At 51.9% G+C, this 27,058-nt stretch overlaps 1 protein-coding gene across 20 annotated transcripts in view; it reads left to right on the top strand.

Annotated features, from left to right (window-relative positions):
* Positions 1 to 27,058, top strand: part of MAPT (microtubule associated protein tau) — a 102,788-nt gene that overhangs the window by 54,344 nt on the left and 21,386 nt on the right. For 3 of the 20 annotated variants that reach the window (XM_032457173.1, XM_032457170.1, XM_032457171.1), the window contains exons 3-12: positions 2,922 to 3,008; positions 5,601 to 5,687; positions 9,431 to 9,496; positions 13,301 to 13,927; positions 14,051 to 14,356; positions 17,050 to 17,105; positions 19,607 to 19,804; positions 20,880 to 21,012; positions 22,108 to 22,161; positions 24,131 to 24,396. In XM_032457173.1, coding sequence (XP_032313064.1) covers positions 2,922 to 3,008; positions 5,601 to 5,687; positions 9,431 to 9,496; positions 13,301 to 13,927; positions 14,051 to 14,356; positions 17,050 to 17,105; positions 19,607 to 19,804; positions 20,880 to 21,012; positions 22,108 to 22,161; positions 24,131 to 24,396 — 1,880 coding nt within the window. Of the gene's footprint in view, positions 1 to 2,921; positions 3,009 to 5,600; positions 5,688 to 9,430; positions 9,497 to 13,300; positions 14,357 to 17,049; positions 17,106 to 19,606; positions 19,805 to 20,879; positions 21,013 to 22,107; positions 22,162 to 24,130; positions 24,397 to 27,058 lie in introns of all 20 variants that reach the window. The other 17 variants (XM_032457174.1, XM_032457179.1, XM_006177362.3 and 14 more) reach the window with 13 other exon arrangements.

The raw sequence follows: 27,058 nt of genomic DNA, 5'->3' as shown, positions 1-27,058 counted from the left end.
GTAGATGGAAGTGGTGATGCTCCAAGGTGGGAGGGGACCTCTTCTGGGTACATCAATCCAGGAAGGCCCCCTGGAGGAGGTGGGGTCACCAGGAGGTGCCCTGGGTCGAACATGAGGAGCAATCTTCCCTTCCTTGGAGAGGTTTCAGGACTCACTGGGGGGGCCTTGTTTCAGAGGCTGTCTTCTCTGTACCAGTTTAAGCGGAGAACTGGAGTCAGCTTGGGAATTAGACAAGTGGGCTCCAAGTCAGAGGAGGCAGGGGAAGGAGCAGGCTGTCTGGGAGCTCAGAGGCCGCCCACTGGCCTTCTTGGAGCCCACCCAGCCTGAAACTCTGGGTGAGGGGGTGGGGAGAGATGCCCGCTTCAGCCAAGCATTCCAGATAGGCCCAAACCTCCCCCAAGTGGTGACAAGAAGAGTACATTCTGACCTGTCCCAGGCTCCAGCCAGAGCTGCTAATTTTCAGCTTCCCACAGCAGGGGGTCAGGGAGTGGGCAGCGGGACGCTAAGAGCTTGCTCATCTGAGGCCCTGAGCCCGCCACCCCTCCGCACGTCTCCTCCCTGTCATTATTAGTATCACGTTTTCACTTGGTGTATCAAGGGTCCAAATTTGAGTGATAAAGTATATGGTCACCCCACTTACAATGGAACTTCCTTAAAATGATAATTCAGGCATTTTTGTAGAACTCTATTGTTAGCAAAGGGTCTTTGCTACCAACATCTCAGTCACTGCTCACAGTAACCAGTAAGGGCAGATGTTACCTTCCCCAGTTTACAGAGTTACATCTCTGAGATCACGGGGCTGGTATAGCCTTCAGCTCCAAGTCAGCTCTTTTTGCCTCTGGTCACTCTTTCAGCCAAGTCCCCTGGGAGCTTCAGTTATTAAAGGCTCATGGAATCCAACTTAGACTCCCATCATACTGAATTCTGCCCCAGATGAATTGTGCCAGTGAAAAATGATGCTCTGTTTAGGGTAGACTGGTTTAAAAATTAAGTTAAAATATATATTATGTTGTAATAAATGTACCACAATAATATAGGATGTTAATAATTGGGGAATCTGGGTGTGGGGTACCCTCTCTGCTCTATTTTGCAATTTTTCTGTGAATCTAAAACTGTTTTCAAATAAAAAGTTCATTTTTTATTTAAGTCCAGAAAAAAAAGTGGTTTTTACAACTCATTTTTTGAAGGGGAAACTAAATTCAACTTGTAAAGTAAGAACAAGTTTACCAAGTTATTTTGTGTCTCAGAGTTGCTTAAATTGTGCTAGCTGAAACTCCTCAATTCTTTTAAAATTAAACTGATTGGAAGATCTATGCTAAAAACATATATACGTGTGGATGTATAATATACATATATGCAAATTTTAAGTTGCTAACCTTTTCGTCACTGCTGTGGAAGGAAAGTGCTTAAAGATATTTTAAGCAAACTTACCCGAAGAATAAACTTGGCAAGAAAGCAAGTGATCCCTAAGAGATTTTCATAGTTCTCATCAAATTTGTTCTTACTACTAAGGATTTAGAATGAGTTATTTTTATATGGGGAGGGAGGGTTGTGACTTGGCAGAAGGTGTCACTTTACAAGCAATATTTTAGATAAGTGACAGAGACTATTTTGAATAATGACAAGAAACTACATGTAAAATGCTAGAACAAAGAGCTTCTAAGTGGATGCTTAAAGTTGGAATAGGACTAGATAGAGCCAAAGAGAGCTGCAAAGTGGGTGAAGGTTGCTTAACAGATGAAATACTGCACCTTAATGAATTAAAAGGTGTTAATGGGCTAACTTGTTAGACCTTCCAGGTAAGACATTCAGAAGAGGCCTCTTCCTCCTTCCTTCCCTGCCTCCAAGAAACTTAACAAGGATAATGCTGATGATGACAGTTGCAGGCTGGGGACAGATTAGGGGAGGGGGTGTTTGGGGGTCAAGGACCTGAGGCACCATCACACCCATAGATCCCTATGCTCTGGCAGTCCAGGCTGCTTGGTAAAAAGACCCGGCAGACAGTCTCCATGATGCTTCCTTACCATGTGTCTGAAGCTACTTGAGGCAGTGTGCAGGTTTTTGCAAGCTCCAGGACCCACCACCCAGGTGCATGCAGGAAGCTTGTGTAGAATCAGCCCTTCTTTGGCTGGATGGGTGCGGCCAGGGCTGGGTGTCTGGGATGGTGTTAGTCTAGCAAAGGGTGCGAGGTGTCTGATCTCGAAGTGCAATGAAACACCCCTTTTTTTGCCTCGGGGTTTTGCTTCGTGCAGAACCAGCTCCTATCCTCCGCCTCCAAGGCTGCCCCCACCCCAGGTGGAGTGGCTTTTACAGAGTCCATCAGAGCTTCCTTGGCTTTGGATTCTGAAAGGACAGTTTTCTTTAAGTAACGATGACACATTTCGGGTGTAACTCAAGGCTTGGTGGTCAGTTACAACCAAACGTCCAGTTAGAAGCAGGTATTGTGTCTGCCCTGAGCTAATTCCTTTGCAGAGGAAGGAGTTATATCTCTGAGTATTTTCCCAGGTGTCTACTTGTCATGAATTAATGGCAGTGATCTCCTGTGACCCTCTCCAACAAGGAAAGACAGAGCCCCAAGTTTACTCATGGCTTTGCTTTCTGGTGTCTGCTGCCCGTTTGTCAATATAAGAGCCTTTGTCTCAATTAGAACCATGAGCTAATTAAAAGGCAGTTTCTCCTCTTGCCCCAGATCAGCTGCACATCACGTGGGTCTTTGCCTGATGCCTCATGGAGGCCCAGTTGTACTGGGGGGGTTGGGATTGGTCCCCTTTGTGGTTTTCTCATGCGGCCACGTTCCATCCATATGGGTTCCACGCTGGGTGATTTCATCTCTAAAAGACACCACTCCCAAGTTCCTCTGAGGTCGAAAGTGGGGGTGGAGAGTGGCAGCCATTCTGAGGGGCTCATTGTGTATGTTCCAGAATCTCCCCTGCAGACCCCGGCCGATGATGGATCTGAGGAACCAGGCTCTGAAACCTCTGATGCTAAGAGCACTCCGACGGCGGAAGGTGGGGCCTCCCTCCTCTCATTGCTTTATTCAAGCAGCATCTCCATGCTCCAGCCTGCGCTTAGCCATGCTTTGAGCCCATACATGCCACCCTTCCTAGCTGCATTTGCTGCTGCCTCTCCCTCTGGCTGAGAGATATGCTCACTCAGTGCTTTGTGGAATGGGGCTCAGGCCCCCAGTATTGCAGGAGCCACGCCCTGTTTTGACACCTTGCTCGCTAGTGCCAGGTATGGGCGACTTCATCGTGGGTGAGCTTCCAGGCAGCTGCACTTGAACCGGCTGGGATCCGTAGCAAAGTAGGGCCTAACCACAGCTCCACAAAGCCCCTGCTCCTTGACCATTGTCCTCCCCCAAATTCCTCCAGAAGCTCCCACCCACTTCGCTCATCTTTCGTGAGCCACCAGGTCATGGAGCAGCTATCTGGCTGAGGAAAGGGGCGGGTCAGTGCACATCTCCAAGCTCACACTTTGGGACTCATCTTGATTTAGTATCCTTCGTTTCTTGGGCTTGGCCTGGGCCTCTGGACCTTGGCCATGGTGTTGGTTCCAGTGCACATTCTAACCTGACCTCTGTAGACATTTGGTGTCTAGGTTATTATAAAGTTCCTCCTGTATTTCCTGAAGTGTTCCTTGGTCCTGATTTTGACCATCTTCTCTTGCTTCCCATCAATACCAGTCAAAATTTCGTTTGATTTAGGTAATGGAAAATCCAACTAACTGTGACATATATATGAAGACATTTGTCTCAAATAATGAAATGTCTGGACTTTGGTGACATCTTCTCAGTGTCATTAGTGCTCTTCCATCTTTATCTTCTGCTGTGCTTAATGGCTGGATTATTACCTCATGGTTACAAGATGGCTGCTGTACCTCCAGGCATCACATCTTCCCTCAAAGCAGGAAGAAAGTAGCAAAGCAAAGTGACCAAAATGTCCCTGAAACCAAACATGTTCCTTTTTTATTAAGAAAGCAAGAGTTTTTCTGCAGGCCCCACCTGGCCAACTCTGTGTGTTTCTCATTGGCCAGAACTGGGTCTTGTAGCCACATCTGGCTATAAGGGAGTCTGGGACACTGAGTATTTTGCCTTTCAGCCTCTTAAGTAGGAGAAATCAAGGGAGAAGAGCATTGAGAATGGCTTTTGAGTAACCAGTCTGCAGTATCTGCCCCTCCATCTCTCCATCCTCTCCAACGTTCTATTCTCAGCACTTCTCCAGGCCCTGCCCATGACTTTGGAAATTGTGTCACAGGATGAGAACCTGGCATCAGCATCTCCCCAAGTGTTCACCTTTGGATGAATTCAGAAAGTGGCCATCAAGTGCCTACCAATTGTTTGGTATAAGGGTGCATCTGTGAAGGGTAAACTGGATGTGGCCCTTCTCCTCCCCGCCCTCCCACCTCTGAGGTTTTCAGCCTAGTGAAGAGAATATCAAACCAAATGCTTTCTGCTTTCCTTCTTAGAGCCAGTGATGCAAGACATAGCCTGCTGATCTTGTTAGGACAGTTTTGCAAGTTGCCTACTGCCCTGAGAAAGTCCTGAAACACTAATGCTAGATTTTATGCCAGCCTTCCATATCAGCATTATTCTGGGAGCATCTTCCAACCAAATCTTGCTGCACTCTGAATCCTGTACACATGTGGGTCCCAAGAGCTTCAGCTCTCACTCGACAGGGAATGGAAGGCCCACTGGGGCAGGGCTCTGCCAGCTGCTTCTGAGACAACCAGAATAAAAGAGAATCCATTTGACTAGCCTGACTCAGGCTCTTGGAAAGCTTTCAAAGATGACAACTCCTTATGTTTGCCCAGAACAGCCTGGGAGTGTGCCAGGGCACTGCCTGGGGAGGAGTGCCGATTTGGAAGTACTCACTTTGATGAGAGACCAACAGCAGCTCCTGGTGCTGGATCTTTACCTCCGGCCTCTGCTTGGAAGGTGGATCCATCTGTTGGCCTGTTGCCAAGTGCCTGACTCTGGATAGGGCTGGCTTGTTCATTGCCACTCAGGGGAGTCTGTGCTTTGTAACCATGGGACGTGGGCTCCAGGAGAGATGGGGATTAGCCGTGGAAAAAAACTTGGAGGTCACCTGGTGGTGATACTCCCATTGTGCAGAAGAGGAAACTGAGGTCCAAAGAAAACAAAGTACTCGCTTACAGCAAGCCTCCCAGCAGAGCCATAGACTCCAGTCCTAACCCCAGAGTTCCTGCACTGCCATGGTCCCAATCCCATTCTCCTGTTCTGCACTCCTGTAAGGATCTGTGAATGTCATCTGATTTTCAACATTTCTCCCTTAAAAACACTTGGGACCATCCCCAGCAGTCCCTTTCGTGCAGTGTATACATGGGGGCTGTCCTGGATTTCCTGGCAGATGGCCTGGGCGCCTCATGAGCAGGTGCCACTCAAACAGAACATTAACATGCTTCCTGGGGAGATATCAGGCGGGAGCACGGCTCTGGGCCCTGCTTTGTGGTGTTGCTTTTTTGCATGCAGCTGAATCCATTCCCGCCTCCCCGTCCCTGCACTGCTCCTGCTCAAAAAGCAAAGATGAGGGGCGTGGCACGCCTCATCCTGGCCCCCTGAGGTGACTCTCCATGGTTTTCAGACGTGACAGCACCCTTAGTGGATGAGGGAGCCCCCAGCGAGCAGGCGGCCGCTCAGCCTCCCACGGAGATCCCAGAAGGAACCACAGGTGAGGGTGACTCCCAGGGCTGGGTGCCCGGCTCAGCTGCTGGAGGAGGGGTGCGCATAGGGGCTATGCCTGCCTCCACGTGAGGCAGGAATGTGGGTGGACGCCACTTCTGAGAACCTTGAGTTGTTCTGAGCTTGATGCCCCGTTGCTTCCACGGCTGCTGCCAGCCTCCCAGAGGACAGAGGACCTCCTGGGTTCCTTCTAGCTTCTCCTCTCCTTGTCGCAGTCAGCTCCGGAGAGTTCTCCGAGGCAGGCTGCTGGCAGATCCTGCCTTCCCCTCTGAGGTCAGTGCCCCTGGTGGGACTGTGCCCAGCAACCGGGTCACTTCACAGGGAGTCAGAAGCTCTGTAGGGGAGCACTCAAGTATGCAGCAGCAGCCAGGTGACTGACCCACACCTCCAGAGGATCGTGATTGCACAGTCCCCGAGGAACTCAGCAATGTCATCCAGCTTCCATTTTCAGGACTCTTTTCAAACGTATCAGCGTAGACCAGACATGACGAGACTGTCCTGTCAACACAGATGATGGGGAATAGCCCAGACAGGGCGCTGACCAGAAATAGCACTGGACTCGAAGCTACCAAAGTCACTCAGGAGCTGCCCAGGCCCTTAGGACATGGCAAGCACAGCCCGGAGCTCTGGCTGTCACTTCCTTTAGGTCCTCTTCTCTGGCCTTATGCAAAGACTCCAGCCGCTGGCTTGGTGATTTGGAGGGTACTCAGCAAGACATGCAGAAGAGTTCTGGACAGTGGTTCACCAGCAGTGAGAGCAGGGGAAATGTCCCCCTGCAGGAGCTTTCTTTCCTTCCTAAAGACGGGGCTCCCGGAAGCCTTCTCTCCACCGTGTGTCGACAACGATCGTGCAGGGGCCAAGCAGCACCACCAGCTCCTTCTGAGTAGTTTCTGCCTTACAAGTTGGTCTTCTGAGATGGGTGGAGGGGGGTGTTCTGGAAGCTGGCAGCCCTCATCCTTGACAGTGAAGGTCATTTGAAGGCCATGGAATGAACGACTCATGGGATGAGATTATGGGTAACCTGACTTTTGTCTCCCACTGTCTCTTCACAATTTTTTCAGTGGGGGAAGTACTTCGCCTGCCCAGGATGGAAACTCTATTCAGCTCATGACTTCTGATCACTCCTAGGTTAATCAAAAGCATTTTAGTCTCCACAGTCACAAAACCCAGTCTGCAAATGCTGATTAGAATGTCCAGTCCTGTGTAACAGTTAAAGCTGCAGCCCCTCCTCTCTGAGGCTGGGGGAGGGGGATGGGCAGGAGAGTTCTCACTGCATTGGCACTGCTGTGAGCTGGCTCCACAGTCTGCAAGTGTTTAAAGTTGACTCTTGCTCTGTGGGGACTTCTAGAATTCTTTCAGATGCTCCCTACCCCCGCCATGGCCATCATCCCCTTGAAGGTCCCTCCCTCTGCATTTGATTCAAGCAAACATGTTCTTTCTCTTCAGCCCCCTGGGACCTAATGATCCACCTCCAGCCTCACCTCTAAGGAGGTCAGCTTGCTCACTTTGGTGGCCCTTCTGGACACAGGTCCATGGGAAGCATGGGCGTTCTTTGCCCAAACACATTGGACATGCAGACTGCCAACAGGGCTGCCACTCCTTTGCTCTGCCAGCAAAGCAGGGCCAGCCCACCTCTCCTCCTCTAGCTTTCCCGGGTTGGGTGCTAATAGCCGTCCACCTTGTCATCAACCATAGGGACACACACCATGCCTTTCAGTGGGACTGAGATGGGAGGTGGCCAGGCAGCCACCCACTACCCCCCAAGCTGCTCTCTCCAAAGAAATCTTCCTCCAAAATTCTCTCCCCCTCTGCCCTCTCCAGCCTTTACATCCTCAATAAGGTGGGATGTTTGAGAGCTGGGAGAACGTTTTTTCAGCTGGTAGCTTTAACAACATATACCTTAGTTTAGTACCTCCCATGGGCATGTCTCTTTTGCTGTGTCTTGTTTCTCCTGTGAAACTTCCCATTCAAGGTGCATTTGCGGGTGTGGTGTGGTCGTCCCACTGCAGGAATCCCTGACCTCCTGGGTGAGCATGGAGCCCTCCTGGGGCTTCAGGGATGTAGAGAGGTCACCCAGGGATGGGATTGTTCAGCCACTGTTGCACACCGTCCCTCCCTTTGGCTTCTCTGAGCATCTGTTTTGCTGGGATCAGGGGGCATCAGAGATACCAGCAGCCTCCAGTTCTAATTTGCAGTGGGACCAGGATGTCACAACACTGCACTGGCACGAGAAAGCGTTGTGCTTCTTGGTGCCCCGAGTGACATCATCCAGCTCGCTCCCTCATGTCCTCTGTCTCCAGGACTCCATGCCGTTTACCTGGGCTTGTCACCCTGAGCCTTTCTTCCATAACCTTGTCAGAAACTCAGACCAAATCTATGCTCAGAGCTGTTTCCCGGACAGTTGGCTGTTGTCAAGTGACAAGGAGGTGTCACCATTAGACCTCCTGGGCCGTACAGTGTCAGCTTGCTTACAGGGGATCCAGAAGTGTCATACATACCAGCTGGCAGTGGGTAGGGGGGTTGCCTGACCTCACTGCCAGCCCCCCAACCCTCGCCAATGCTGCCCTGGGCCAGTCAACAGCCTGGGAGTATATAAGATGTGTCTGTCCAGTGACCCACAGGATTTCTTTTGCCTCCTCCATGTTCTCCGTGGTGGGCCTGTGCTGGCAAGTGGTGGTAACTTGGCATTTCTGGTTTAGGTGTAGAGACTGAGTCACTGCAGTTCTGGGAGAAAAGACTGGTGGCCCAGCCTGCAACTTGTGGGCGTTTCTCAGGGTGGTGTCCTCTCTGTCACTGTCCATCAGGACATACTAGCTCTTCTGGGGTCGTGGGTCACTGCATGTCAGTGTGTGGCCAACTGGCCTTAGAGGCTCTTTCTCCTGGACAGTTGTCTCTGTTGTCCTGCAGCAATATCCTGACTTTTCCGTGGTGCAGGAATGAGCATTGTATGAAAGCTCACTGAGTGTGGTGCTCTTGACAATGTGATCAGGAGCTTTTCTCAGTCTTTTTGGTTTGGGATGAACTGTGGTTCCTTAAGCAGGAGCCCAAGACACCCCCAGAGCTGCTCACTGACACTGCTGGGCTCCCTTGAACCAGGTAGCCCCTATTCTGATCATGTGGTTAACAGGATTTTCCCAGTAGATTGGAGGAAAGAAACTGAACTGCTTGGGGGCACCTACATGTACCAGGCACTTTGCTAAACACATTCACACAATTCTTGTATGAACCCTCACCACTTCCCTACAAGATGAGTCAGTGTCATCACCTGGGGGTTCTAGAGGAGGAGACAAAGGTTCAGAGGGGCTAAGTAATGGCAGCACCTGTGTGTGAACCCCAGCCAGATGCCACCCCTTCCCCCGGAGCGCAGGCTGGGGCTGGGAGGGCAGCGCTTGGACACAGCCCCACAGCAGTGGCTGAGCAGCAAATTGTTTCTCTGACCTCACCCGTCTTGTGTCTTTGTTGAGTGGGGTGCTCTGGACCCTGGAGAAGGTCTTTCCTGCTAGACCATGTAGCCCGTAAGTGGGTGAGTGTGTGTGGTTTGTTTAGTGAACTGTTCTCATCAACCTCCCCAGCAGTCACATTTACAAAGAGTCGGCTGTGCAGCGCCTTGGTGCTGGTCAGGTGTGCCTGTCTTGTGTTTTCAGAAACATAGCGGAAGAGGCAGGGAGCTGTTTCTAGTAAACAATAACTGTCTTTGCTTTCATCTTCTTCATCTGCTGACACATACACCAGCTGAAGAAGCAGGCATTGGCGACACCCCCAGCCTGGAGGACCAAGCTGCTGGACACGTGACTCAAGGTCAGTGGGCTAGAATTGCCTACGGCGCATGCCCTGGGCGGTGGGAAGAGGGAGATGGCAACATTCAAACAGACCCTGCCCTGAAAGGAGAATTTGAACCTGGGCCGTAATTCACGGGTCCAGATTTTTAAGAGCTGTTTTTTAATTGACGGCTATTCATATATAGAAAGAGCTCTAGCTCTTTCTAGCCATTTCTGAGTCATTCCCGAGGTGTTTGGTATTCTGGAAGAAGCTGGCCTTGCCCAGCCTGGGGAGCCAGGAATCAATGCCCAACAGAAAGGCTAATATGCATAATGAGGGATTCTCCCTGTAGGCTGTCCTCTGGCGGGTCCCGGCAGCAAATCCTCCACTGTATCACCACCAAGCTATTTCTTTTCAGCTTTCTTCTGTGCAACCTTCCAACCTTACTATGAGTTTCTTCTTGGGGACCAAAACTGCTATGTTCAAGAAAAGAGACTTTGTATAATTCCTTAGCATAAATGTTTTAAGAACTTAATTTTTTAAATCCTAGAGATTCCTTATCTTAGGAAACAGAGACCTCTGATACAACCTGGCTGGGTTTGTTTTCTATCATTTGCTGCATAAACGAGCTTGAGTCTACTGTGTAATGGGGAAGCTTCTAGACTGTAAGAGCGCGGGGAATATGCTGTTCTTTTCTCCAGAAAATGTGAGCTTTGTTGATGTTTAGCACCACGGCTGGGGCCATCTGGCTTTGGGAACACTTTGGGCCCTGAAGAAATGTCTCCTTAAGGGTATTTTGAAGCCTTAGCTACACAGTTCTGCTCCCAAGGAGTCCCTACCGAGTGGTGGGCCAGTGTTTCCCACCTCACGTGGCACAGAAAGGCATGTTTTCCTTCACAGGCTTACAAAGAGCTTCCAAAAAGATTAGAAGGGATAATCACTGTAAGGGGGAGCCTCAGTCTGTGCGTTAAACAACTAGAATCCTGCCTCCTATTTCTTTTAGGTCATCATTTTCAGCTTTTTAAAAAAAAATTGAAGTATAGTTGATTTACAGTGTTGTTTTAGTAGATTTTTCAGCTTTTAGGTAAAATTAGAGGTTTTTATAACCTCTGGAAATAATCATCTCTTTCTATAAAAAGAAGTGAATTTGAGGGGGGAGGGTAGAGCCCAGTGGTAGAACACATGCTTAGCATGCACGAGGTCCTGGGTTCAATCCCCAGTACCTCCATTAAAAGATAAATAAATAGATAAACCTAATACCTCCCCCCAAAAAAAGATTTTTAAAAATATATTTTAAAAGAAGTGAATTTGAGCCTTTTCTACAAATTTTTATTTCAGGCTATGTCTGCATGTCCCTAAAATATATTGCATGCAACAAAAGGATCAGGCCAACAGCTTTTCCTAGAAACTTTACTTTTGTGCCAACTGAACTTTTGGTTTCCCTGGCAGTAGCCTAGAATCATACAGATGTAAAGATGAACAGCAGATAACACCTGAAGTGGGAAATCGGCACCAAATCTGTGAACACACAGAGGTTTCTACCTCTACTCCCAAAGCCAGTATTTAATGTCTTGATTGGGGCTGCTGATCCAAATGGCCAAGCCCAGCTCCCTCCAGTGTAACTTTGTGAAACTTGGACACACTAGTGATCCACAAACACATTTTGTTTGTTCCAGGCCTGCAGTCTGTTTTGTACTAAGACAGATTTAGGAAGAGACATGTAAACAAAAGCACAGCTATTAGATCTCTTCCTTGCTCTTTCCTGCTGCAGGAGACCCTCTGGCATCCTGTGTTCATACAGCACCTAAGAGGGAAAAGATGTTTCGGGGTGGAGCTGCAGTGTGCTGAGAGTAAGGGGGGGACCCCACCCATCTTACCCCTGCTCACACCCCAGGTAGACCTTTCTTCTGTGACTGTCATCAAGACCAGGCCTCCAAAGGGGCTGTGGGGACACAATTGATCTGTACTCCTAAAGCCATCGAACCGTGTTTGCTCAGATATTGTTTACCTTGGACCCACCCCTGATGATTGCTGTGTTTGATATTTACTGAGCACTTTATAGTATCCTGGGAACTGAATAGAATATTCTTCCAACCTGGTTCCTTCTTCCAGGAGTGTAATAGCACTACGTCAGGTTACACACACACACGCGCGCGCGCGCTGTATAATCATATATTGGTAACTTTTCAAGGTATGTTTACTATTTATGTTTAGGGCCTTTGTCTCTTTTTAATGAGGGTCTTTTAAAGTCTTGCAGGTATCAGAGTATAGTAACATCCCAAGAGCAATTTCTAAGAAGCTTTGGGAGGAAAATTTTTTCTCCCCAAAAGGTGCTGGACACCTGGCCCATCATGGGGCGTAATGGCCAGCAGGGGCCGCCACTTCTGCTGCGTTGAGCTGGTTGGTTGAGGAGAAGTCGGGGCTGAGGTACCTGCTCAGGCTGTCTCTGGCTCGACTTGTGTCCTGCATCTCTGAGTCTGACCAAGGTCCCCAGCGAGGCTCCTGTAGACTCCGTGAAGGCAGAAATCAGCATGTTTTCCTGCCACCCTTCATTTATTGATCCCTGGCCCTGCGGCAGGCCCTGTGGCAATTCCAGGAACACAAAGGAATGAGGTCATGATCTTCAGGCCCCAGCATAGGGGTGGGAGGTGACAGTGAGCCGTGGCTGGGTCTCTTGGTAGTGGGCCAGCCGGCAGCCACACAAACCCCGACCGGGTTGAGGTTCCCCATGTGTGTCCACTTGTGCTCTCCCACCTCCCTTCCCTCACTTCATTCAGTCTCTTTCTCTTCCAAGCCCCCAGATCCTCCGGGTTCTAGGTTTTGTTTAAAGGGGAGCTGTGGGAGTTGTGTGGGTTATTCTGTTGGGACTAGGGAAGACATTTGAGGCTGTGAATTTAAAAAATCCAGGATGTTTATTAGGAGAACCAAAGAGCATAAGTCTCCTGTCCTTACACACAGATACTTTAAGGAGGGAGTCACATTCACATTGTCTGAATAAAGCAGAAAAAAAGTGAAGTGTGCCCTCCATTGACTGGCTTGGCAAGATGTGTGACCAGGTGAAGCAGTGGTTCCCGTGGGCTGGCCACATCTTTGCTGTGCAGAGTCCTTTACTGCCTCAGTGGTCTGCCTTGCCTTATGCCGAAGGCTGTCCATAATCCACGATCTGGATAAACCTGATCCATGTTTCTGTTTATAGGGGTCTTATGGCAGGCCTGTTAGTTAAGACTAGAACACTGATAATGATACATTTTGGGTTTTCCAAATCTATCAGAGCACAGGTTTAAAGCAGGGTGGGTTTGTGGGCACTTCTGGTTTCATTCAGCAGAGAGAGAAAGGGAGGAAAGAAGATCCTCACTGCGCCCAAGCCGGGTCCCAGCTAGAGGCCAGAGTCTTCAGGAGGCTCATAGTCCCTGGACAGGAGGACAGGCTTCTGTGGCTAGTGAGGTAAGCTCGAGGCAGGCTGCAGCTGGGCCGGCAGCCCTGCACATGCTGGCGTGCTCAGAGCCCATCCAGACCCATGATAGACAGAGGAGTAATGCCAGCGCTAGACGGGGCCTCAGAGGTCACGAGGCCCCCCTTTTACAGATGAGAAAACTGAGGCCCAGAGAGGGGAGTTGCTCACCCAAGGTCACCCAGCGAATTGGTGTCAGACAGACCAAGAGAGCTCTCCTTCTGAGCAAAGGAAAGCAACAAGGATGAACCCAGAGTGTGGGCTCCTTTTCTTGGTTAGGTGGGCTTGAGATGCCGCTTAAATGTCCTTTTCTTCTTTCGAGAGTGTGTTCCCTCTCAAACAGTTAATGCACTCTTGCTAACCTTTTGCCAACATTGCCTCTTCAAACCCAGAGGAGTGGAGAATTCCAGGCCAGCAGAGGGAAGCACCTGAGAGGCCCCTGGTCAGTGAGCTTAGCTCTCAGGTTCAGCCTGGACTCGGCCGAGAAGCTTCTGGGGTATCCGTGCTGCCTCTGGGGGAGAAGCATCATCCCATCTGCCAACTGCCTCCTCCACCAGGAGGCCCTCAGCCACACCAGGAGTCGGGACCAAAACCAGGGGAGGGTCTGGCCTTTCTGAAGCCCGCCTCCCCTGGATATCTCCAGACCGAGCCTGAGAGTGTCGAGGTTGTGCAGGAAAGTTTCCTCAGGGAGCCGGGGCACCATGGAGGTGAGGCCATGGGCCTGGGGACCCCAGGTCTGATCCACCAGCACATGTCCAACGTGCCGGGGGCTCCCATCCTGCCTGAAGGCCCCAGAGAGGCCACACACCAGCCTTCAGGGATAGAACTTGAGGACGCAGAGAGAAGCCGCCAGGGCTCTGAGCTGTTGGAGCGCCAGCTTTTGGGAGACCTGCCCCAGGAGGGGCCACCTCTGAAGGAGGACCAGGGCAAAGAGAGGCTGGGGGGCAAGGAGGTGGATGAAGACCGAGACATCGATGAGTCCTCGCCCCAGGACTCCTCTCCCTCCCAGGTCTCTCCAGGTCAGCAGAGCCCCCCAACCCAGGGCGGGCCACCCCCCCGGGCAGTTTCCAGAGAAACCACTGGCATTGCAGGTCTCCCAGCCCAGGGTGCCATCCCCCTCCCTGTCGATTTCCTCTCCAAAGTTTCCACAGAGACCCGGGTCTCAGAACCTGAAGGGCCCGGCGAGGGCCCCCCGGCGGAAGGTCATGACAGGCCCCCCGAGTTCACGTTCCACGTGGAAATCAAAGCCAATGCACAGAAGGAACAGGGACGGTCAGAGGTGGATTTGGAAGGGGCTGCACTTCCCGGGGCCCCTGGAGAGGAGCAAGAGCCCCGGGGCCCCTCTGAGGGCGAGGACACAAAAAAGACTGAACTTCCAGAACCGTCTGAAAAGCAGCCTGCAGCTGGCCTGCCAGGAAAACCCGTCAGCCGGGTTCCTCAACTCAAAGGTCTGTGTCTTGAGCTTCTTCGCAGCTGCCCGGCGACCTCGTGTGCCACCCCGGCTGTGGGCACTGCCACTGAGCTTCCAGCCCCTCCTTGGCTCCAGCCGCTCCCAGGGACAGCCACTAAGCCGGCCGCCTGGGCCTCTGCTCACCCTCCTGGCCTCCTCCTGCCACTCAGGCTCTGGTAGCTCATGTCCCTCTCACGCTTGCCCGCCGTTTTGCATGTCACCAGCACCCCTGCCAGGTGCTTTCTGCCCTGATCACTTCTCTGCCACTTGATTTATCCGTAAGGTTCCACTGGCCCACCAGGGGTTGGTGGGCTGCACACTACAGACAGGGTAGCAGGTGCTCCCACTTTTGAGGGCTTGTTAAGTGCCTTAAATTCATTGTCTGGAACCCTCCCAAGTGGGCATGATTAGCCCCACTTTGCAGAGGAGGAAACGGGGTCAGAGAGGTCAAGTACGTTGTTGGAGGTCATTGAGTAGCATGTGATGGAGCCAGGTTCAGAATCCAGGTAGGTCTGCTCTAAAAGGCACTTCCCTCTAACCACAGTGCCTTCCAGAAGTGTGCCCTCCTCGCTCAGAGACTCAGGGCACGTGCCTGTCTCCTGCTGCTCTGTCGGTGGACAGCACATTGCATGTAGCAGGCGACACACACAAGCATCTGGGGGTGGCCCAGAGCCGTGCTGAGCCTTTGGCCCAACAACCCCCAACCCGCACTGCCTGTGGCAGGAGAGGCCGTGAGCAGAAACAAAATCTTCCTTGTCAAAGAAAGTACCTCTTTCTCCGTCTGCAGAGCCCAGGCAGTCCCTGTGCTGGGATTGCAGGGGTCTCAGTCCCGCTCCATCTTGAGCCCTGAAAACCAGGACCGCAGCAGCCCTTCGGGAGCTGGAGAAGTGGGAGGGGAGTTGCCCAAGTGTCGGGGTCTCTGGGTCCTGTCGGGAAGAAGACAGTTTATACCCCAGAGGAAGCCGCATAGCCACAAGTTGCGTACATTCATAGGTTTAGGTCCTGTAGCATTTTAGAATTATTTGCGGGGCCCCAGAAATTAAAGCTACTTAACCTGTCAATTGCAGACATCTGTTAAGTGTTGATGAGATTCTGCTTGTCGCAAAAACTTTGAAATATCACAGATAAAGGAATCTGTATTTAAAATTTAAGACAGGAAAAAAATCCTATTTTAAAATATCCTAAAGTCCAAAATAATATGGGACAAATAATGGCGATGACAGATTATAACAATATTTCTTGAGTTTGTGTTTTATTGAATATTGGTCCACTGGATGTTGATAGGTGTGTCCAGGTTAAAAAGAGTTCCATGGTCCAATTAGTTTGGGAAAAAACAGGCTAAACAAAGTTAAACAGAGTTTGCTGTGGCAGGACTTGTGAGACCCTTTAACATTCAAATGTATATTGTGATCCTCTGAGAAAGATTCATAGTACTCATTTCCCAGATTTATTTGATCCCACCTGCTAACATCTCCTGAAAGAGGGCTTGCTCAGTGATACCCAAATTGGGAAATGCTGATCTGTAGATGGTTTTTATGTGTGACATAGATGATGCTGGGCATTTGGGCAAAGGATGTGAATCAGGTCCACCAAGGGCTTTTATTAAAGTGCAGATTCCTGGGCCCTGTCTTAGGCTTACAGTGTCTGGGTGATCCCGGGAATGTGCATTTTAGGGACCTCACCCAATGGTTCTGCTGCATAGTAAAGTTTGAAGACCTCTGGGCTAGATCATCGGTGCTGGTCATTCGGAAATCTGGTCTCCAGTAGCCAGAGAGAAGCTCCAAGCAGCCCCATTGTCCTTGGGGCAGGGGAATAGGATATTGAAACCAAAGACAAAAATCTATAATCAGTTTTCAATAATGAATGTCAATCAAAGGGAAGAGTGAATTAGAGGTGCTGCTGGTAGACAGGTGGATTGGTCTCACCAAGGGGTGTGGCTTTCTAAACACAAAAGCCATCAGTGGTTTGGTGCTAAAGTCCAGAAGTTGTCTATGGGATGTTTGCTGGTAGACAGTTTGTAGCTAATTTGGGGAAATGGCAAGGATCAGCCCCTTGGGAGGGCCTGTAGGTGGTGAGAAGACCTTCCAGGGTTGGGTCAGGGGTGGGATGGGCTCGCTGGACAGCCATCTGGGGCTGATCACCGAAGCCCCCATTAGTGATGGACAGGCTCTGGGTAAACAACCCATTCCCCCTGACCCTTGGGTGACAGTATGAGCAAGGGGTCCTGCCATGGGGGCTGGAGCCTGGCTGAGCTGCCCCATCCATGGCCCCAGGGCTTCCAGCTGCCCCTCTTTGGAGTGAGGTTGGCCCCAGCTGGGGGAGGCTGACCCCAGCAGAGAGCAGGGAGGGAGCCTATGAGAGGTGGGTCTGCACCATCTCCTTCCCTGCCCACCCCGTGCCCCCGTGTGCCCCAAATAGTTTCCGCTACATCCCCTCTGCATGTCCCCGCCCTCAGCCAGCTTGCTGCCCCCTCTTGTCAGGGTGCTTTGAGCATTGTCCCCAGTGTGCTGTGTTGATACTAACAACCAGAGGCCTAACAGATTCAAGGGGAAAGAAAATCAACTGGGCTTCCACCTGCCCAACTGAGCAAAACATGTTGTACGGATCCCAAGAAATCAGCTTCACTACACCAGGTTTTTTCTGAGTTGCGCTAATGGGTGTAACATACACTCTCATCTTATATTTTATCAGCTCGCATGGTCAGTAAAGGCAAAGATGGAACTGGACCCGATGACAAAAAAACCAAGGTAAGCTGAGAAAGTCATGAAACCTCTCTGCCGGCAGCAAGTCGATCGAGATGCTGTGCTTTGTTTCTGAATTAATCTTTATATATAACGGTGGGGAGCGGTTGTCACAGAAGTGTCATTCAAAGTGCGTGGTGTTTTTTGCAAACTTTTAAAATTCTGGCATTTATCTGCTGATACTTATGACTGGGAAGGACAGTCAGCAGATTAAGGAATTAATTAATGCTTCTACTTGCAGTCACATAAGCATAGTCTAAATTAAGATGTTCATGGTGAATGAAGGTATGTTTGAATTTTCTGCAATAAAGTTTGAATTTTGTACATTTTATGCTTCCCACTACAGGTCTAGGCTCAGCATATGTATATACATGTACACACACACATGCGCACGGATCTGTTTAAGGTTTACCTTGAAAATACTATTTACTTAGGGGGCTGAGAGATGTTAGTAAAGCAGTGATCTGCCACCTGACACAGAGGGTTCTGGAAAAGCCCTGGAAGAGAGGACCTGTGAGCAGGCCGTGAAGGGAGCATGAAGGGGGTGTTGAGAAAGTCCATTCTGAGGAGGGGGGGACAGCACAGGCAAAGCCCCAGGAGCCCGGGGAGACAAGCTGGTCCGGGAGCTCTGAGCCGATCGGCGTAGTTGCTGCCCAGCTTGGAGCGGGGCTGACCCGCACCCTACATGCCGAGTGGACCCCTGGGCCGTAGGCGGTAGATGCCGTCCTGAGCTCTGCCAGCCAGTCTTCAGAAACCCCACCAGGAACAGAAAACTGCTCGCCACCAAAACTGCACCCAGGACACGCCCGTCCCTTCCAGCTATAGTTTACTCTCCTCAGTGACTGTGCATCTCGGAAAAGTTCCCGTAACTGCACAGTAGTGATTTCCCTGGAAAATCTCACTGGGGCCCTAGATGAAGACCTGTTTTGCTTAAAGGTATTTAAAATGCCCCACAGTCGTGCTGCCTGGGTCTTACCAGTCCTCAGGCCTGATGGAGTTCTCAGATGCAGAATAGAAGCCCTGAGAGCTTGGTCATGTGTGTTGAGGGTCGCTCCCCGGAGTGCCTGCCCTGTGGGAAGTCAGGGTTCACCATCACAGGACCCTAGTGGGATAGCTGAGGGTTCCGTGGGAACTTGGTGAGGGGAGCAATAGCTCCTTGCCAGTCACGATGCCCACTTAGGAGAATCCCGGCCTCATGCCGGCATGCCTTCTGTTCATTCATCCGTCCGTAAGATGTCCCAGTCCTGGAGTTGCTCATGGCCTTACAGTGAGGGGTCCAATCTCTCACCAACTTTGGGAGCACTGCCAGCTGACGGGGACTTGTGCAGCTGGGGAACAAGGGGTTGCCAGTACCCACCCTCAGCTTTTCTTGTCAGCAGCCCCAGGGCCTCAGCCTGCATCCCTGCCCTCACATTCCTGCTCCGTCCATCTTGCCCTCTTCCTCCCCAAGGCTGGCTGTGTCCCAGGGATAACAAGAAAACAAACCTTCTAAGCCTAACGAAGTCTTGGGTCAGGACCCTGCTCTGTAGCTCTGACCCCCTCTCTGGAACACCTCTGGACTTGGCCTTGCAGTTTTATTCCTGAAGGCATGGCCCCTCCCCCTCCCAGACCACCCTTCTCCACCAGGGCCAAGCATCCTGGTCAAAGTCCCCTAGAGGCAGTCAGGACAAACCACGGGTACCAGTCCCACCCATCACATGCATCTCTGTGAGGTCATCCGGCTCCCAGACACCTGTCCCACTGGCCGTCTGCCTCACCCAGGCTGTTTCCTTAGGTGGGTCGTGTTCAGGAGTAAACACTGGCTAGATTATGATTCACCAGAGAGTGCTCAGTTTGGGGACTTTAATCAGAAAGCGCACTCACGTCCCTGCGTGCAAGCACAGGTGTGAGAGAGGTCAGAATCTCCAAGACCTGGGGCAGGCATAGTCCTGATGTTAGCAAGGATGATTCTAGCAGTGTGATGTGATGGAAGAGGGCTAGGGTTAGGGGGCCAGCATGAGCTCCCCAACTGGAATTGAGCAGAAGGTGGGACGCTTATACCCATGAAACACTGGAGATGTTTTCTTGAGAAACATCCTAAGAATCATATATTTTTGGTAATCTCTATCGACTCTTTGGGCATGAGACACCTTTAAACCAGTATTCTCCAAAGTGGGGGGCCCAAGTAGATCCAGGGGGCTGGAGAAAGAACATAGTAGAGCATGTCTCCATTTTTCATCTTCTCTTTTAAAAGTTCTGTCATACGTAAGTTTTATCATGTACGTGGTATGTTAGCATCGTAGTATATGTGTTAGCTGGTGAATACCTACGAGCACATGAGATGCCTGGTCACTTTCTGTTCTTCCTGATAAGAAGGACTGATAAGGGTACATGATCCAAACAGTTTGGAGATCATGGCTTTAAACCATTACCTGCCTTATTTATGTTTTAGTTACTGTCCTTTTTCAGTTTGTTCTTTCCCCCATGTGCTGACTTTTATTTTGATTTTATTTATGTTTATGTTTAAGACATCCACACCTTCCTCTGCTAAAACCCTGAAAAATAGGCCTTGCCTTAGCCCTAAACGCCCCACTCCTGGTAGCTCAGACCCTTTGATCAAACCCTCCAGCCCTGCTGTGTGCCCAGAGCCATCTTCCTCTCCTAAACACGTCTCTTCTGTCACACCCCGAACTGGCAGTTCTGGAGCAAAGGAGATGAAAGTCAAGGTAAGGAAACCACCTTTGGAAAGAATCAGGCTGCTCTACTGTGGTTTTCAAATGTGTGCTGTTCTAGCTGCAGGGACCTTTCTTCAGATAAGCTTTTACCTGGAAGCACCGTGTAGAACAGTTAAAATTCTGGCTGAAGCGGGGGAAAGCGGACACAGCGCTATCCTTCCCCGCTCACCTTAGTCCCTGGTAGCAGCAGCCCCTAAGGCACCGGGGGGCACCTCAGTTTGAAAATCACCTCTCTGTTTGGGCTCCTTTGTCCATTCCCGGTTTTGGTAACTGGGAGTGCTTCCAGATTGCCTTGTTTGGGTTGGACAGCATCCCTCTGCAGCCATGCCTGTCCAACCAGTTCACTCCCTCCTGAACCATCTTGTAGTCCTCAGTTAATGTCAGTTTCTATTTTGAGTTTGTGTTGTGTGTCAAGGTCATTGACCGGGTCCCCAGACCCAGTCACCGTCCCGGGTCAGCTGACAGTGCTTGTGCACCTGCGCTCCACCTCTGCCTGGTTTGCTAATTGCCACTGGAGTTCACCACTAAGGGCTCTTAGCACACCTGAGGAGTTACTGAACCCTCACGCTTGTTTGGGAGAGAACAGAAGAATAGGACTGAGCTCTGTTACCACTCTTGGTCAGGTTCTACAAAGCCTCCAAGTGCCTCTGACACCAACCACCGCCAGTCAGATAAATCCCTGGGGGAGTCAGAACGATGTCTGTCCTCATAGGAAGGGTCTGCAGATGTCCTGCCCCCCACCCCCCGACACTGGGTGGATAATGAAGCTGATCATCGCTATAAGCTCTGTTGACTTTTTATTAAATACGTGAGCTCAACTTGTGCGGATAACTCATGTAAACAGTTCTTCCAGGAGGAAACAGTAGTCAGGACGCTTGGCATTTGGGAGGGGCTGTGGATTTGTGTGCCTGGCAGACTCTGTGATGTACAGGCATTTGGTCGGCAAAGGGTCACCCCAATCTTAGCTTTGTTTTGAGTCTAGGTGGTAGAGTGGGGCTGGCATTGACACCAGTGGCAGGAACCTTTCCCAATTGTGAAAACCACTCTCCGGTGCTTTGGTTTACAGGGGGCGGATGGTAAACCTGGAACAAAGATCGCCACATCTCGGGGAGCGGCCCCTTCTGGGCAGAAGGGCCCTGCCAACGCCACCAGGATTCCAGCAAAAACCACGCCCAGCCCGAAGACTCCGCCCGGCTCTGGTAAGAAGGATGTTCTCTGGCATCAGAGCTGGGGAAGAGCTCTCTACAATTAACCTCCTGTAGCTGATCGACGCCTGCACTGAGCACTAATATTCATTTTCTGTCTAATTCTTCTAATTTTCTGAGCTAGATCTTGAATTTTCCACGTTTTATCAGTGAAGAAATCAAGGCTCTGAGAGTTTGCACAACTAAGTCTGACCAGCGTTTTAAACATGAGGAAAACGGCATCACGTGACTCATAAGTGACGAAAAGGGGGCTTTTTTGAGCTTCTCCGACCCCAAGTTCAGGGCCCTGGGGAGGTGTTTTTAGCCCCCAAATGAGATGGCGTGGCACTGGCTCTCCGGAGATAGCAGCCTGGATAGGTCACTACAGGGACCTCACACAGGGTGCAGCCCCCGCTAACTTACTGGGATGTTAGGGACCTTCTGATAGAACCTGAGGGTCTTCACTGAGCCTGTTGCCCTGGGTTCTTGTGGGTACAACCCACTCAGCTCTGAGTACCAGGCAAGGCTTCAAAGAGCTATTTTAGTTTCCAGTGGGGACAGCCAGGCTGAGCATCTCTGTCCCCCTGCCCTGGTGACTATCCCAGGCAACTGGGTTGAGATTCTGCATGACTCAGGGTGTGTGATCTGCCTTGGCTCCAGGGCAGTGCTCGGCGCCCGGGGAGCTGGTACAGGCCGTGCGTGAGGCCTGGGCTGCTGCCCGGTGTCGCTGCTGCTCCTTGGCCCGGGGTGGCTGCTCACAGCCCTCGTCTGCCGTGTGTCTTTGCCGTGGTGTTTAGCGAGCTTGCCGTAGGATGGTGCCTGCAAGGATGGCTGCTCGTTAAGGCCAGCTGGTTGGTTTCCTCCTGTAGTGTTTCTCCTCTTGTATAGAATGTATATGATACAGGAGTAAGCTCTGGGGTCTTCCCTGTGGTCTCCTTGGCCTTGCTTCCTGCCAGACGGGGCCCCTGCTCCCTGAGCCCATTCCCTGCCCTGCTCGCCTCTGTGGATGGCCTGGCCGGGCATGGCTGGGCGCCTGCAGCGTGAAACAGGCTCTTAAGTCCTGCTTAAGCTTGACGATAATGAGGCTTTCTGTGGATTTTTCTTTTTAAGCTACCAAGCAAGTGCAGAAAAAACCACCCTCTGCAGGGGCAAAATCTGAGCAAGGTAATTCTGAGTCTGCTTCGCCCAGCGGGGTCAGCCCCTTTGCACACCTGGCTGCTGGTTGGCTTACGTTCTTAGAGCTGGGAGGATCTGCTTCTGAAACGTAGCTTCCCATGCTGAGCCTGAAGTTGGAACAAACAGAATTCCTGCGCCTCTTCTTGTGTGTGGTTTGTGCAGATGTGCCTGTCTGATGGGCCTTTCTAATCCTGTGTGTTCTCACCACCCAGCGCTGTGGGGTGGGGCCAGGGGAGCAGGCACCTCCAGCTGTTTGTGGGTGCTGGAGGTTTGGACTGTCCTTAACCAAGTCAGGTGTGAGATCCACACTGGCATTTATTAAACATGCACCCTGTGGACGATAGTCACTGTGCTGGGCCCTTCACCTGTTATTGCATCCATTCCCCAAAGCCCAGCACGGTGGGCTCCAGCCCCAGCCCCCACATCTTCAGATGAGGACACAGGCTTAGGGAGGCTGAGTGACTTGCCTGAATTCCCTCTGCAGTTCAGTGGCGCAGAAAGGATTTGAGGCCACCACCAAGTCCACTGGCCGGCCTGTGTGCTGTGGGTGAGGGATAGAGGGCCGGCAGGGGGTGGGTGTGCCCAGCCCGGAGGCTTCACTTGTCCTGTTGCCACAGAGCTTGACACCTTGAGAGATTTCCAACAGACACAGATTCAAACCTAAAACCCTCAGGGTTCACTCTCCCCTTGACAAGAGAAGTTGCCTCTTTTGTTGCACATGGCTTCCAACAAAGAGCTGCCCTTCTCCAGCTTGGTGCCCGGCAGGTCCCTGTTTGGTACAGATGGTTCCTGGGGCGGGGGCATCACTGGAGGGCCTGAGAGCAGGGGCGAAGCTAGACCACCACCCGGGCACAGAATCCAGCCCAGGGGCTCTCAGACTTGAGTCTGCTTAACAATCCCCAAGAGCAAGGGAAGCACCAGTTTTGCAGGCCCCTCCCCTAGAGATTCTGTCCTATCAGGGCTCGAAGGGGCCTGGAAATCCGCATCTTACAGGTCCCACACCCCCGTGGCTGGCAGCTCCGGGGATTCCGACACAGGAGTGCCTGGGCCACACTTGGTGAAACACAGATCCAAGAGGCAGACGAATAGCAAACTATTAAAGTGTGATGGGGGTGAGAAGTACAGGAAGAGAAGTGTGTTAGGGAGCCCAGGGCTGGGCCTGCTGGAAGAGAGGTGGTCCCAGCAGCCTTCCTGGAGGGCTTGCCCCCGCATTGAGTCTGGAAAGGTGTATTGCTCTTTGCTGTGCATGGGCGTGGGGGGAAGGGTGTTCTTGGGGAGGGCAGGGCAGCATGAAGCCCCATGGCTTGTTTGGAGAGCCAGGGACAGATGGACACGAGGCAGCATACCGTTCTGGAGCCCAGGTACCTCAGAGGAGTTGGGATGCTGGGCGGGGGTCTGGGGGAAAAGGGGTCTTGAACCTGTTGAACAGCTTAAAGTTCACTCAGTGGTTAAAGAGTCTAATGGATCCAGACAAGGGTGGCCCCTGGCCCGTCATTACATCGTCCTTATTCAGGGAAGAGGCCATGTATCCCTGCCTGGCCTCACTCACTGCAGGCATCTCAATTATTTCCCTTTTCAAGTTGAAGCCCCTGAGCTCAGAGAGGGGAAGGGACTTGCCTGAGGCCGCACAGCTATCAGGAGCCTCTCCTGACCCCATGGCCTCGGAGCAGAGTTAGTCGCCCTCTGGGAAAAGGGGTACTGGGTGATCCTTGGCAATCACTCTGTTGCTTCCCTGGGAAGAAGGGTATCGCCGTCCCAAAGCAGCAAGGCTGGGAAGAGGAGACATTTCCTCCATAATGGGATTAAGGGCAGCCTCTTGCTGGTTTGGACGAGCTTCCAACCTTGTTCCCACTAACCTGATCCAGCCCTGAACCTGGAAATGGACCCCAGGACTGATAGCTCTTCTCCTATTCCCACCCAGCCTGGGTCCTGGCCTCACTCCCTCCTTCCTTTCCAGGTGATTCTGGGAAATCTGGGGACCGCAGTGGCTACAGCAGCCCAGGCTCCCCAGGCACTCCAGGCAGCCGCTCCCGCACCCCATCCCTGCCAACCCCACCCACCCGGGAGCCCAAGAAGGTGGCAGTGGTCCGCACTCCACCCAAGTCGCCATCTGCAGCCAAGAGCCGCCTGCAGGCTGCCCCTGGGCCCATGCCAGACCTGAAGAATGTCAGGTCCAAGATCGGCTCCACCGAAAACCTGAAGCACCAGCCGGGAGGTGGGAAGGTAAGGGCGTGCGGAGGACGCCAGGAGAAGGCGTGAGGGTCCCCACACCTGGGGTGGAGGTGGGCGAGTGCCCTCACCCTCCATAGTACAGTCCCCTCCCCAACCTCTTCAAGGAGAGACAGTGGGTTACGGTTCAGTTCTTTACTGGGGTCACCACCAGGCCATGAGTGTCCCACTCAGGGGAGAGAGAGTACCTGGTCGTCCCTCCTGCGCTTTGGACCCTGCAGGTTGGACAGATCAGAGATTACAGGGGTGTAGCTCCATGACCTGGGGGTTCTCAGAGCCGGGCATCCACAGGGGCTCCCCCACTGCCTTGTGTTTAGGACGTGACACAACCAGTCTATACATGGGCATGTCTGGCGTTCGTTGGGCATTTGTTTAGGTCCCAGTTCTGGGGAAATTGGTGATTCCATTTGAACAACTGATTTTCCAGGGGCAAGTTGGTGCTCGTGAGATCTTTGGGTCTTGCAAAGGTGGAGAAAATGAGCTTCCAAGAGCCTGCGGTGGAGGGAAATGGGGACGGCCTGGACCCCATACCTCCTCTCCTTGTCCTGTCGTGTGAGTTTCCTAGGGTTGACATACAAAATACCACAGCCTGGGCGGCTTATCCAACAGAAATGTATTTCCTTATGGTTCTGGAGGCCAGAAGTCCGAGGTCAGGGTCTTGTCGGCAGGGTTGGTTTCTTCGGGGGCCTCTGTCCTTGGCTTGCAGATGCCACCTACTCCCCATGTCCTCACGTGGCCTTTCTCTGGCTGTCTCCATGTCCCAACCTCTTCTTATAAGGACACAAGTTGTACTGGATTAGGGCTCAACCTAATGAGCTCATTTTAACTTAATGACCTCTTTAGGACCCTGTTCCAAATACAGTTCCATTCGGAGGTACTGGGAGTTAGGACTTCAGCATATGAATTTGGGGGGCACACAATTCAGCCCGTAACAGCCCTCCCCACCCAGCACCAGGGAGGGGAACGGAGAGGGGAGAAGAGAGTGTGTGGGGACCAGGACCCCACTCTTGAGACCACGGATGTGTTGGGCCTTCCGGGCTGGGCCATTTTCGGGGCAGTGAGCCTCCTGGTGGGCAGGGGGAGCTCTGCAGAACCCTGAGCCAACGTTTCCTTCTCAGTCGGGAACCCCCAGCCAGGGCCTCCACACTTCTGATTGTATGAATCACTGTTGGCCGGGACCTGGGTCACCGCAGAGGGAGGGGGTCCTAAGGGCCTTCTGTCTGCGTCGGCGCTGCCCGGGAAACCCTGCGCGTTGCTCCCTGTGGAGCCTCAGGGCCTCCTGCTGGCCTTTCCCATCCTTGGGGTTCTGCCCAGCGGGGATGTCTGGGCACCCCTTGGGGTCTTATTGCCGCTGGTCTTTGGGCCACAGGGCTGGGCCCGGGCCGCATTTACCTTCCAGCAGTGTTGGCTGTGCTTCATAAAGATGCCTGTCTCCTTCCAGAAGAGGCTCTGGGGCAGCTGGCTGGGGCGCTGGCTTGAAGTTGACCCTTCCTTGAGGCTCTGGGGGCAGAGGGACCCCCAGGGAGAGGATTTCCAAGGTGGATGTTTCCCACAGGCGTTCGCACCCCTCCCTCAGTGCTGTGAGGGGTCCCGGTGTGCCCTGTTTTCATAGCACAGTTTGCCTCTGTTTTGAAAAATGAAAAGAAAAACCCCACATGGCCAGTTCTGCACCACTGAGGAGACTGTGGGGCTGTGACCAGCATGCTCTTCACAGTGAGAGGGAAGCCATGAGCAGCAGCGTCTCCCAGCCTGCAGGGCTCTGCCACACCCACCATCTCCCCCAGCCCAGGCTGCACCCCTGTCAGCCCTGAGTTCATCAAAGGTTGGCTTGGAGGGGTTGGGCACATTTGGCCTGGTTCTCGTAGCTCTGCCGAGAGCAGCAGGACGGGGCCGAGTGGGGAGGAACCCACCCAGGCTGCCCAGCCCTGGCCATGGGGGGAGAGGAGTCTGGCGGCCGAGGGCAGGTGACTCGATGCTCAGAGCGGAAAGTGGGAAGGAGCCCCAGGTTCCAGCTGCATCTCGCTGGGCACAGATGCGTGTCCACAGCAACTGAAGGGTTAAAGGAGAAAGGGGACTTTTCTTTGGGCTTTTTGGGGGAGGAGATGTGGGGAAGTGGCAGAGAGGGGCGTAACAGCTTCCCCTTAATTCAATGGAAAACCTGGAGAATTATGTGGAACAAGGAAAACCTGAGCCTTAACAACAAAGATCAGCACGTTAATCTCCAGGAAAAACAAAGAGAAGAGGAAAAAAGAAGGCACCTGGGATCCATGCAGAAGGCCATTTAACATGACTGGACTGAAGATTCCTTGAGGTCCAGGAAATCTTTGGGTCCCTGTGGCCTCTAGACATACAGTCAGTGCTCGATACGTGTTTATTCGGCTACAAAAGGACAACATGCTAAGAAATCTGAAGAATACCGCAACTCCCTGAATAGCTGACACATCGAAGGAGGAGCAGGAGATGGTCATGTTTGTCAACCTGCAGCCTGAAAACCACAGCAGATCAATCTAAATCATTGGTTGGAAAAAAAAATGTAAACATCTGTTTTCTGCTTTGTACTTTTCTGTTTTCATGGTTTGCTGCAATGAACATGTATTGCTTGAAGAATCCAAAACACAATTACTTTTAAAGAAAAATGCAGATAATCACTTGGCCA

Source organism: Camelus ferus, chromosome 16 (genome assembly GCF_009834535.1).
Source record: "Camelus ferus isolate YT-003-E chromosome 16, BCGSAC_Cfer_1.0, whole genome shotgun sequence".
In the NCBI taxonomy this organism is placed as follows: Eukaryota; Metazoa; Chordata; class Mammalia; order Artiodactyla; family Camelidae; genus Camelus; species Camelus ferus.
Note: the sequence above shows the minus strand (reverse complement) of the source record. Positions and strands in the feature narration are given on the sequence as shown.